This window comes from Tursiops truncatus, chromosome 15 (assembly GCF_011762595.2).
Source record: "Tursiops truncatus isolate mTurTru1 chromosome 15, mTurTru1.mat.Y, whole genome shotgun sequence".
Lineage (NCBI taxonomy): Eukaryota > Metazoa > Chordata > Mammalia > Artiodactyla > Delphinidae > Tursiops > Tursiops truncatus.
In genome coordinates, this window is record NC_047048.1 from 13,289,334 (window position 1) to 13,301,441 (window position 12,108).

At 41.4% G+C, this 12,108-nt stretch overlaps 1 protein-coding gene across 3 annotated transcripts in view; it reads left to right on the forward strand.

The window, feature by feature from the left end:
- The window catches only part of GALNT17 (polypeptide N-acetylgalactosaminyltransferase 17), a 443,347-nt gene that overhangs the window by 218,856 nt on the left and 212,383 nt on the right, over nucleotides 1–12,108 (forward strand). For all 3 annotated transcript variants that reach the window (XM_073792034.1, XM_033839681.2, XM_073792035.1), the window contains one exon: nucleotides 321–487. In XM_073792034.1, the coding sequence (XP_073648135.1) occupies nucleotides 321–487 (167 nt within the window). The remainder of the gene's footprint in view (nucleotides 1–320; nucleotides 488–12,108) is intronic.

Sequence of the window (12,108 nt, forward strand, 5' to 3'; positions counted from 1 at the left end):
CGGGAAGGTGTGCACTGAAGTGAGACCAGGGGGTGCGTGTGGGCGTGGCAGCCTGGGAGACAGGCGACATGTGCCCAAGACTGGTGCTCCTCCTTCCTGTGGCGTGGTACATTTGGGAGAAGTGGAGCTGGATTTCTTAACTGTCTCCTCCTTAGGTTTTATTCTCAGATATTAGCCCAGAGAGGCCAAGAGGGAACCAACGATTCTCACCTTGGGAGGACGTGTCCCAGGATTGGGCTGACGGCCTTACCGTGTGCAGCCACAGTGCCTGTGCTTTGCTCCTTCCTCTGACTCTGCTGTCCCCTGCTGTCTTCCCCCAGGTGTAAGGAGCTGAAGTTCTCCGAGGAGCTGCCCCAGATATCCATCATATTTATCTTCGTGAACGAGGCCCTGTCGGTGATCCTGCGGTCAGTTCACAGCGCGGTCAACCACACACCGACCCACCTGCTGAAGGAAATCATCCTGGTGGATGACAACAGTGATGAAGGTATGGGGCCGCCAACCTGCATGCAACTGTTGGAGAAGACAGTGCAAGCACACGATGTGAGCGGGGGGAAGGGTCACTTTCATTCCATCCTGAGCCCAAGTGACTTTGTCTCCTGTCCCTGGGGCATAGCTGGAGAATGGGGGCCTGTTTTGAGGGAAGAAATCCAGGTAAACACTAGTTAATTAGTCCTTGAGTCCTCTAGGGCTCTGAAGAATAAACTACTGTTGTGTGTCTGGACTCATTTCCCCTCTTCATATTACCGAAAGCAAATGACATCGAAGAGGTGAATTCCTCCGCGATCCCCACCCCCCATCCCATCTCCTTGGTCCTTTCGCCAGAGGCAGAAGAAAAAGGGAAATTCTATCTTGTGACGGGATCTGTTGATCATACATCAGAATTCCCCTCTGGGCCACTGTGCCCAAAGTGACTGTCGGTAGAAATGCACAGGGTTTGCAGGTCTTTAGGAGTTCAGTTCTACTAGGAATGATGGCTCCATTAAAAAATATAACAAATACTTTTTGTATTTGTTATATGACAATATCAAAACTCCTTTGAAGTCCTTGGAGACGGAGGCCTCGTGTGAAAGTGGTGGTAGGGGGGTTGCTTTGGCCAATTGTACCTTTGTGTTGGATCCCAGCCTAAAAAATTCACTGCAGGGAGAAACGCGCACAAGCCGATGACATCAAAGAAAGGCAGCCAGTGTGCGTGCTTAAGGCCAGGGAGGCTTATCTTCAGAGCAGCTGAAAGATTAGGAGCAAGCTGAACCCCTTGCTCTCGGTGTGATCAGTAGAAGATGACCCCGTGCTCCCCAGTCAGGAGAGGGTGAGGAAGAGGCAGGACAGTGTCATGGGTCCTGATGGAAACCTGAATGTTTTCAGCAGCTCCAATGAGCTCACGTTTCATCGGCCCAGGAGCTGAAGTCCCCCGGACCCTTCTGAACCAGCTGATAGTTACCACTGAAGTGTGTGAGTGGGTCTGGACCCAGCATTACACCCATCAGGGCACCACCATCTCCCGGGCCTCCAAGTTTTGAGGACTCATGGGTCATTTGCTGGATTTTTCACATTCTTATTTTAAAACTTACATGGAGGGTCTTCTTGGGAGAAGGAGGTTCTTTCAGTTCCCTGAAGCCTCTAAGTCAGCCGGCCAAGTCATGGCTCACAGTGGCCTTCTCTGCAGCCTCTCTGTGTGCCCCTGAAGACCTCTGGCTTCAGAAGTACTTCCAAACCCTCTGCAGGGAATCCTGACTCCTACTTCCCCCCCTCCGTTTGCTGGCTAAATCCCTCTCGTCCCCCGGGTGTCCCCTCTGTGTCACTTCCTGGGAGATTCCTTTGCTGACATCCTAAGACCCTTGCTCTGTGCTGCCTCAGCTCCCTGTATCCTCCGGCAGCACATAGCACATGAGATCGCTGTGCCTTTCATAGCTGGACTCCCAGTACCGGGCAGGACTTGGTTTCACAGGGCCTGGCTGGTAGCCAGCCCTCTGTGGGTCTCACCCTATTACCGAACACAAGTTCGTGTGCCCGACACACAGTGAGGCCAAACAACCCAACATGTCAGGGTTTGGAGCAGAGAAAGGTTTATTGCAGGGCCATTCAAGGAGACAGGTGGCTCATGCCAAAAAAACCGCCAAACTCCTTGAAGGATTTCAGCAAAGCACTTTAAAAGGCCATGATTACTTGTTGCAAACTTCTTGGTGTCAGAATCCTTTGTTCTTGTAGTTGTCCACGTAGGCCAGGTCAGGATGTTCCTCTAAACCTCCAAGACAAATGTTATTCTGTTCTGCAACTCTTTATCACTACATGAGTGGAAAAGTGTTATACCCTTAAAGGTCAGAGCCTTGAAAACAGGCTATCCTGTATATCAGGCTAAAGACAACATTCTTTTACAAAAGGTGAAGAGCCAGCATGACTAAACACAGGCAACAGAGCACAAAGGTTAAAGTAAAAGGAACAGATCTAATATGGAGTCAGATTTGTTCTTCCCTGTTACAGCCCAGCCAGGGAGTAAATGATGAAGCTGAATAGGGCTGGGAAAGGGCTAGCAGGGGGCAAGCAACGAAGTGACCAGAGGTGGTGCAGAGAACAGCTAGCAGACCCAGAGAAGAAAGCAAACAGTAGGTGCTGGACTGAATTGGGGGTGAGGACTCACTACCAGTGGGGCTCCTTTCCCCGAGGAAGTCTCAGCAGACCCAGCCCAAGAGGAAGAAATGGAAGAATAGGTCAGTCTCAACCAGAACACAAGCTCTGTGAGAATGGGGGTCTCCAGTAGATGTCTTAGTGTGGGTTCCCCCAGAACAGGCCCTGAAACTAAAATTTGAGTGCATTAGTTTATTTGGGAGGTAAAGTGCATCATTAGAGGAGTGGGGAAGTAGGATAAGGAAGGGAAGGCAAAGCCAGCGTAAAACCCTCCCCTCAAGAGTTGACCTGCTCAAGGGTGAGGGAGCTGGGGTGTTTATATACACTTTTAGCATCAGATGCTTTCACATCAGAACCTCCTGGAACTCTGACCTGGAGGAAGTTCTGCATCAAGAGGTCTGGGGTGGGTCTGAGAATGTGCATTTCTCTCAAGTTCTCCAGTGATGCTGCTCTTGTAGGGACCACACTTTGAGACCCACTGGGTTAAGTACCATTTCAGTGCTTCACACTTCAGGTCTAAATGAAGATGTTTAATGGGTGAGAAAAAGTAGGGAAGAGGTATTTGTTTCAGTCTGATCATAAAGTTAATTCCCATTCATCCTCCCCTGTCCCCCGAGATACCTGGGGAACCCAGAGTGGTCTACATTAATATTGTTTCCCTGTTTTCTTTCCCCAGCTCTAGCCTCTATATTTTTTCCAGGCTAGAAGTACCTTCTCTTTAACTGGAAGAGGAAGTGAACATTTTTTTTCTTTGTGACTAGTATTAACAAATTTTGTATATGTTCTATACACATTTGAAAAGATACCCCTACTCTATAATCATGAAATTGAATTCCTGCCAGACATCAACTTTGTGTGTTTAGCTAGACTATGAGTTTATTTTTTTAAGTCTTTTTGATAATGGTGTTTTAACATCTCCTCTTACAATGACTACTCCTTCCTGTGTTCCTAATAATGTTTGATTTCTGTATCTTGTTGTCAGTTGCTTTGGCAACTGTAGATTTGTATCTAAATGGTTTCACTATTAGCAGTGGTTGTTACCATTATGTAATGCTCCCTTTATCTTAAAAGCATACTTTTTTCCCCCTGCCTTGAATTTAGTTTGTCTAACATTAATATTGTTATCCCTGCTTACCTTCTGTTTGAATTTGATTAAAACAGTTTTTTCCAGCCTTACCAATTTTTTTTTCTGATCTTAAAAGTAATGCACGCTCTTTGTAGGGACATTTGAATTTATCAAAAAGCACATATAATTGGACAAAAACAAATACTGAAGAGAGTAACCAGAAGCAACTGCTCATTTGCCTGTGTTCTCACCCTCTTTTTTTCAATGCATGTTTTACATTAAGATCCTATAGTAAAAACAAGTTAATGTTATTGTTTTTTCTCCTCTGAACTGTGAAGCATAATATCTCCCTTTTTATTAAGAAAAAGTTCTGCAACCATCATTTTAATGAGGGTAGAATGGTCCATTCTCAGGCTAGTCAAGAATGGCTCAGGTGGAAACTGCAGCCCTCCACTTCCATGTTATCACATACATTCAAGGAAAAAGAGGCTTTTCAGAGGGCAGACAGCAGAAGCAAGAAGAACTACAATCCTGCAGCCTGTGGAACAAAAATCACATTCACAGAAAGATAGACAAAATGGAAAGGCAGAAGACTATGTACCCAGATGAAGGAACAAGATAAAACCCCAGAAAAACAACTAAATGAGGTGGAGATAGGCAACCTTCCAGAAAAAGAATTCAGAATAATAATAGTGAAGATGATCCAGGACCTTGGGAAATGATTGGAGGCAAAGATCAAGAAGATGCAAGAAATGTTTAACAAAGACCTAGAAGAATTAAAGAACAAACAAACAGAGATGAACAATACAATAACTGAAATGAAAAATACACTAGAAGGAATCAGTTAGCAGAATAACTGAGGCAGATGAATGGATAAGTGACCTGGAAGACAGAATGGTGGAAATCACTGCCACAGAACGGAATAAAGAAAAAAGAATGAAAAGAAATGCAGGCAGCCTAAGAAACCTCTGGGACAACATTAAGCGCACCAACGTTTGCAATATAGGGGTCCCAGAAGAAGAGAGAGGGAAAGGACCCGAGAAAATATTTGAAGAGATTATAGTCGAAAACTTCCCTAACATGGGAGAGGAAATAGCCATCCAAGTCCAGGAAGCGCAGAGAGTCCCAGGCAGGATAAACCCAAGGAGAAACACGCTGAGACACACAGTAAGCAAATTGACAACAATTAAAGACAAAGAAAAATTATTAAAAGCAACAAGGGAAAAATGACAAATAACATGCAGGGGAACTCCCATAAGGTTAACCACTGATTTCTCAGCAGAAACTCTACAAGCCATAAGGGAGTGGCACGATGTATTTAAAGTGATGAAAGGGAAGAAACTACAACCAAGATTACTCTACCTGGTAAGGATCTTATTCAGATTAAACAGAGAAATCAAAAGCTTTAAAGACAAGGAAAAGGTAAGAGAATTCAGCACCACCAAACCAGCTCTACAACAAATGCTAAAGGAACTTCTCTAATGGAAACATAAGAGAAGAAAAGCACCTACAAAAACACCCAAAACAAGAAAGTGGTAATAGGAACATACATATTGATAACTACCTTAAATGTGAATGGATTAAATGCTCCAACCAAAAGACACAGGCTTGCTGAATGGACACAAGAACAAGACCCATATATATGCTGTCTACAAGAGACCCACTTCAGACCTAGGGACACATACAGACTGAAAGTGAGGGGCTGGAAAAAGATATTCCATGTGAGTGGAAATCAAAAGAAAGCTGGAGTAACAATACTCATATCAGCTAAAATTGACTTTAAAATAAAGAATTTACAAGAGACAAGGAAGGACACTACATAATGATCAAGGGATCAATCCAGGAAGATATAACAATTATAAATATATATGCACCCAACATAGGGGCACCTCAATACATAAGGCAAATGCTAACAGTTATAAAACAGGAAATTGAAAGTAACACAATAATAGTGGGGGACTTTTAATACCTCACTTACACCAATGGACAGATAATCCAGACAGAAAATTAATAAGGAAACACAAGCTTTAAATGACACAATAGACCAGATAGATTTAATTGATATTTATAGGACATTCCATCCAAAAACAGCAGATTACACCTTCTTCTCAAGTGCACATGGAACATGCTCCAGGATAGACCACATCTTGGGTCACAAATCAAGCCTTGGTAAATTTAAGAAAATAGAAATCACATCAAGCATCTTTTCCGACCACAACACTGTGAGATTAGAAATCAATTACAGGAAAGAAAACCATAAAAAACACAAACATGTGGAGGCTAAACAATACATTCCTAAATAACCAAGAGATAACTGAGGAAATCAAAGAGGAAATCAAAAAATACCTGGAGACAAATGAAAATGAAAACACAATGATCCAAACCCTATGGGATGCAGCAAAAGCAGTTCTAATAGGGAAGTTTATAGCAATACAAGCCTACCTCAAGAAACAAGAAAAATCTCAAATAAACAATCTAACCTACACCTAAAGGAACTAGAGAAAGAAGAACAAACAAAACCCAAAGTTAGTAGAAGGAAAGAAATCATAAAGATCAGAGCAGAAATAAATGAAATAGAAACAAAGGAAACAATAGCAAAGATCAATAAAACTAAAAGCTGGTTCTTTGAGAAGATAAACAAAATTGATAGACCATTAGCCAGACTCATCAAAAAGAGGGAGAGGACACAAATTACTAAAATTAGAAAGGAAAAAGGAGAAGTTATAATGGACACCACAGAAATACAAAGCATCATAAGAGACTACTACGAGCAACTGTATACCAATAAAATGGACAACCTGGAAGAAGTGCACAAATTCTTAGAAAGGTATAACCTTCCAAGACTGAACCAGGAAGAAATAGAAAATATGAACCGACCAATCACAAGTAATGAAATAGAAACTGATTAAAAATCTTCCAACAAACAAAAGTCCAGGACCAGATGGCTTCACAGGTGAATTCTATCAAACATTTAGAGAAGAGCTAACACCCATTCTTCTCAAACTCTTCCAAAAAACTGCAGAGGAAGGAACACTCCCAAACTCATTCTACGAGGCCACCATCACCCTGATACCAAAACCAGACAAAGATACTACAAAGAAAGAAAATTACAGACCAATATCACTGATGAATGTAGATGCAGAAATCCTTAACAAACTACTAGCAAACAGAATCCGAGAATACATTAAAAGGATCATACACCATGGTCAAGTGGGATTTATCCCAGGGATGCAAGGATTCTTCAATGTATGCAAATCAATCAATGTGATACACCATATTAACAAATTGAAGGAGAAAAAACATATGATCATCTCAATAGATGCAGAAAAAGCTTTTGACGAAACTCAACGTCCATTTATAATAAAAACTCTCTAGAAAGGGGGCACAGAGGGAACCTACCTCAACATAATAAAGGCCATATACAACAGACCCACAGCAAACATCACAGTCAATGGTGAAAAACTGAAAGCATTTCCTCTAAGATCAGGAACAAGACAAGAATGTACACTCTTGCCACTATTATTCAACATAGTTTTGGAAGTTTTAGCCGTGGCAATCAGAGAAGAAAAAGAAATAAAAAGAATCCAAATTGGAAAAGAAGAAATAAAACTGTAACTGTAGATGACATGATACTATACATAGAAAATCCTAAAGATGCCACCAGAAATCTAGTAGAGCTAATCAATAAAGTTGCAGGGTACAAAATTAATGCACAGAAATCTCTTGCATTCCTATACACTAACAACAAAAGATCAGAAAGAGAAATTAAGGAAACAGTCCCATTCACCATTGCAACAAAAAGAATAAAGTACCTAGGAATAAACCTACATAAGGAGGTAAAAGACCTGTATGCAGAAAACTATAAGACACTGATGAAAGAAGTCAAAGAAGACACAAACAGATGGAGAGATATACCATGTTCTTGCATTGGAAGAATCAGTATTGTGAAATGACTCTACTACCCAAAGCAATCTACAGATTCAGTGCAATCCCTATCAAGTTACCAATGGCTTTTTTTACAGAACTAGACCAAAAAAATCTTAAAATTTGTATCAAGACACAAAAGACCCCAAATAGCCAAAGCAGTTTTGAGGGAAAAAAACGAAGCTGGAGAAATCAGACTCCCTGATTTCAGACTATACTGCAAAGCTACAGTAATCAGGACAATATGGTACTGGCACAAAAACAGAAATATATATCAATGGAACAGGATAGAAAGCCCAGAGATAAACCCACACACCTATGGTCAACTAATCTGTGACAAAGGAGGCAAGGATATACAATGGAGAAAAGACAGTCTCTTCAGTAAGTGATGCTGGGAAAACTGGACCGGTACATGTGAAAGAATAAAATTAGAACACTCCCTAACACCATACACAAAAATAAACACAAACTGGATTAACGACCTAAATGTAAGACGGGACACTATAAAGCTCTTAGCGGCAAGCATAGGAAGAACACTCTTTGACATAAATGACAGCAAGAATTTTTTTGACCCACCTTCTAGAGTAATGGAAATAAAAACAAAAATAAACAAATGGGACCTTATGAAACTTAAAGCCTTTTTCACAGCAAAGGAAACTATAAACCAGATGAAAATACAACCCTCAGAATGGGAGAAAATATTTGAAAACGAATCAACGGACAAAGGATTAATCTTCAAAATATATAAACAGCTCATGCAGCTTAATAGTAAAAAAACAAACAACCCAATCCAAAAATGGGCAGAAGACCTAAGTAGTCATTTCTCCAAAGAAGACACACAGATGGCCAAGAAGCAGATGAAAAGCTGCTCAACATCACTAATTATTAGAGAAATGCAAATCAAAACTACAATGAGGCATCACCTCACATCAGTTAGAATGGGCATCATCAGAAAATCTACAAACAACAAATGCTGGGGAGGGTGTGGAGAAAAGGGAACCTTCTTGCACTGTTGGTGGGAATGTAAATTGATACAGCCACTATGGAGAACAGTATGGAGGTTCCTTAAAAAACTAAAAATAGAATTACCATATGACCCAGCAATCCCACTACTGGACATATACCCAGAGAAAACCATAGTTCAAAAAGACCACATGCACCCCAATGTTCAGTGCAGCACTGTTTACAATAGCCAGGTCATGGAAGCAACCTAAATGCCCATCAACAGACGAATGGATAAAGAAGATGTGGTACATATATACAATGGAATATTACTCAGCCATAAAAAGGAGTGAAATTGGGTCATTTGTAGAGACGTGGATGGATCTAGAGACTGTCATACAGAGTGAAGTAAGTCAGAAAGAGGAAAACTAATATCGTATGTTAACATATATATGTGGAACCTAGAAAAATGGTACAAGTGAACCAGTTTGCAGGGCAGAAATAGAGACACAGATATAGAGAACAAACGTATGGACACCAAGGGGGGAAAGCGTGGTCGGGGGGTGGTGGTGGGATGAATTAGGAGATTGGGATTGACATGTATACAGTAATATGTATAAAATAGATAACTAATAAGAACCTGCTGTATAAAAAAGTAAATAAAAAAAGAAAAAAGAGGTTTTTAAAGAACTTACAAAAAAAAAAAAAAAAAGACTGGCTTGGGGAAAGTGTGAATAAAGCCAGGTAACTCTGGATCTGGGTACACAGGCAAGTCAGGGATTTTCCCTTTTAGTTTTTGTTTTTTCAAGTCATTTGTTTCATTCAGCTTGAATATTGACATTGGCCTAAATTAATCCCAAGTAAGAGGCAATTCTTTGTACCTTTGTGCATCATCACACTGAAATCAGTCAGGCAAAATCACTGCTCACCACATCCAGCGGGCACTTCCTTCTCCAATCCGGCCACATCTGACATTGCTGGCGGCTTCCTTCTTGGCATCTTTCTCCTCTGGAGGCCCTGACACCACTGTCTTCTGATTGTCCTTCAGTCGTCCTTTTCCTCGGCTTTGTGCTTCAGTTGGGGTCACTCATGGTTCTCACCATCAGGATACACTGGGCAGCCTCCTCCACTGTGCACATTCTGGTGACCTCCAAAGCCATCCCCCGAGCTCCACACCTGTGTGTCTTCTGTCTCCTAGGTGGCTACCCAGCGTCCCTCTGAGACCATAAACTCCGTCAGTCCAGTGACTAACTTACCATTCTCCTTTCATATCCTCTTCAAATAGTGATGATTTTATTTCTTGCTTTCCAATTGGGATACCTTTTTTTTTTCTTGCTTAGTTTTCCTGACTCCTTTATTTGATTTAAATTTTTTTTCTTTTTTTAAATAGAAGTATAGTCGATTTGCAAGATTGTGTTAATTTCTTCCGTACAGCAAAGTGATTCAGTTGTACATATATATACATTTTTAAAATATTCTTTTCCATTATGGTTTATCATAGGATACTGAATGTAGTTCTCTGTGCTGTACAGTAGGACCTTGTTGTTTATCCATTCTCTATATAACAGCTTCCATCTGCTAACCCCAACCTCCCACTCCATCCTTCCCCTAGCCCCTCCCCGTTGGCAACCACAAGTCTGTTCTCTATGTCCGTGAGTCTGTTTCTGTTTCATAAATAGATTCATTTGTCTGACACCTTTATTTAAAAAAAAAAAGTACTTACTAATAAATACTCGTTATCCTACCATGTCAAGAACAAGAAATTGACCTTTGTGCTTTCCTAAGAGTTACAAAAGCCTCTTCTGGGGAGTCAGCTAGGTCATCAATGACCCCAGGGAAATACAGGGCTTACCCCAGTGGGGGCACCTGGCAGGGCTATCGTGTGAACCAGGTACTGGGTAGAAGGCAAAAATCTGGACAGATGGAATGACGTGTCCTCTATTTTCTGGTTCGGACCTCATCAAGGCGTACTGCCTATGTTCAGGAGGAGGTCAGAGCATAAGGATGAAATGAATGACCTCAGGTGGTCCAAGCTGCAGGCATGGAAAACCAGCACAAACTTAGTCAATCTCTGGTCAGAACATCTAATTATAGGGAAGGATGGGGACCAGACTTATTCGGATGATCTACCCTCAGCTTTAAGTGTGGTCAGGTTGCAGGAGAGATGGTAACGATAACCCTCAACCCGTCTGCCTCAAGCCACACCGCTCCCATGTGATGGTTGGCCATGGTGGACCTATCTCCCTTCCCCATCCTCCTGGAGATCTCCTTTGCCCCCCACCTATGTTGGACCCCATGCCTCTCTCTTTCTTGGTTTACATACTGATTTTGGTGAAACTCAACATCTAGAAGTTTCTTGACAAATATTACAAGGAAGATAAAATCTTTTGAGATTATCCATGTCTGAAGAAAGCTTTTTCCTAAATCTTCTGTGTGAATGATGGCCTGATTGAGTTAGATATCCCCTTCTTTCAGAATATTGATGGGTTTGCTCCATTATCTTCTGTCTTTCAGTGTTTTTTAGAAGAAACAAAAGAGTCCTGATTCCTGATCTTTTGCGTGTTTCTTTCCTTTCTGGAAGCTTGAATCTTCATTTTGTTTGCAGAGTTTGGAAATTCACAGTGATGAGCCTTGGTGTAGGTCATCCAGTGGCTTCAATCTGGAATCTAATGTCAGTTTTCAGAAAATTTCTTGGACTATTTAATTGATAATGCCTCCCCATTTTTTCTCAGTTATCTCTTTCAGCATCTCCCACTGTATTCCATTATTAAACCTCCTAAACTGAACCCCCAGTTTTCTTATCTTTTCTCTGCTTCCTTACCTTTCCTTATCTTTTTGCTCTGACATATTTGCTTTCTTCAGTTTTATCTCCCTTCCATTCTATTCCGTTTTTTATATCTGCTATCAGGATTCTGCTTCCAGGCCCTCATCTTTATTCTCTGAGAGTTCCTTTTTATAGCATATTGTTTTTATTTAATGGAAGCAATATGTTTTCTGATCCCTTGGAGGATATTAATAATGTTTTGTTTTTCAGTTTTTTCCCTGTGTGTTCTGTTTCCAGAAGGTGCTTTTTTTCTTTGTTATTTAGTTTCCATCTCCCACCTTGGAGGCTTTCTCTCCCCTCCCGCGAGCCTGTTGTCAGCTCATGATTACTTCTTAAGAGGTGATTAGGCAGCTGGGGGCTGGGGGAGGGAAAATGGGGAGTTAGTGTTTAATGGATACAGAGTTTCAGTTTGGGAAGATGAAAACATTCTGGAGATGGCTGGTGGTAACGTGCTTGCACAACAATGTGATTGTACTTAGTATCACTGAACTGTAAAGTAAAATGGAATATTTCACATTGTTATATATATGTACACACACACACACACACACACACTCTCTCTCTCTCTCTCTCTCTCTCTCTCTCTCTCTCTCTCTCTCTCTCGCTCTCTCTCTCTCTGAGTGCTTGGACTTCCAGAGTTTGACAGCAGAGGGGTCGGACACATCTGTCGATCTGTGAATCCGCTTTCCAGCCTCCCCAGCTTCATGGTTGATGTCTCGTCTTATGT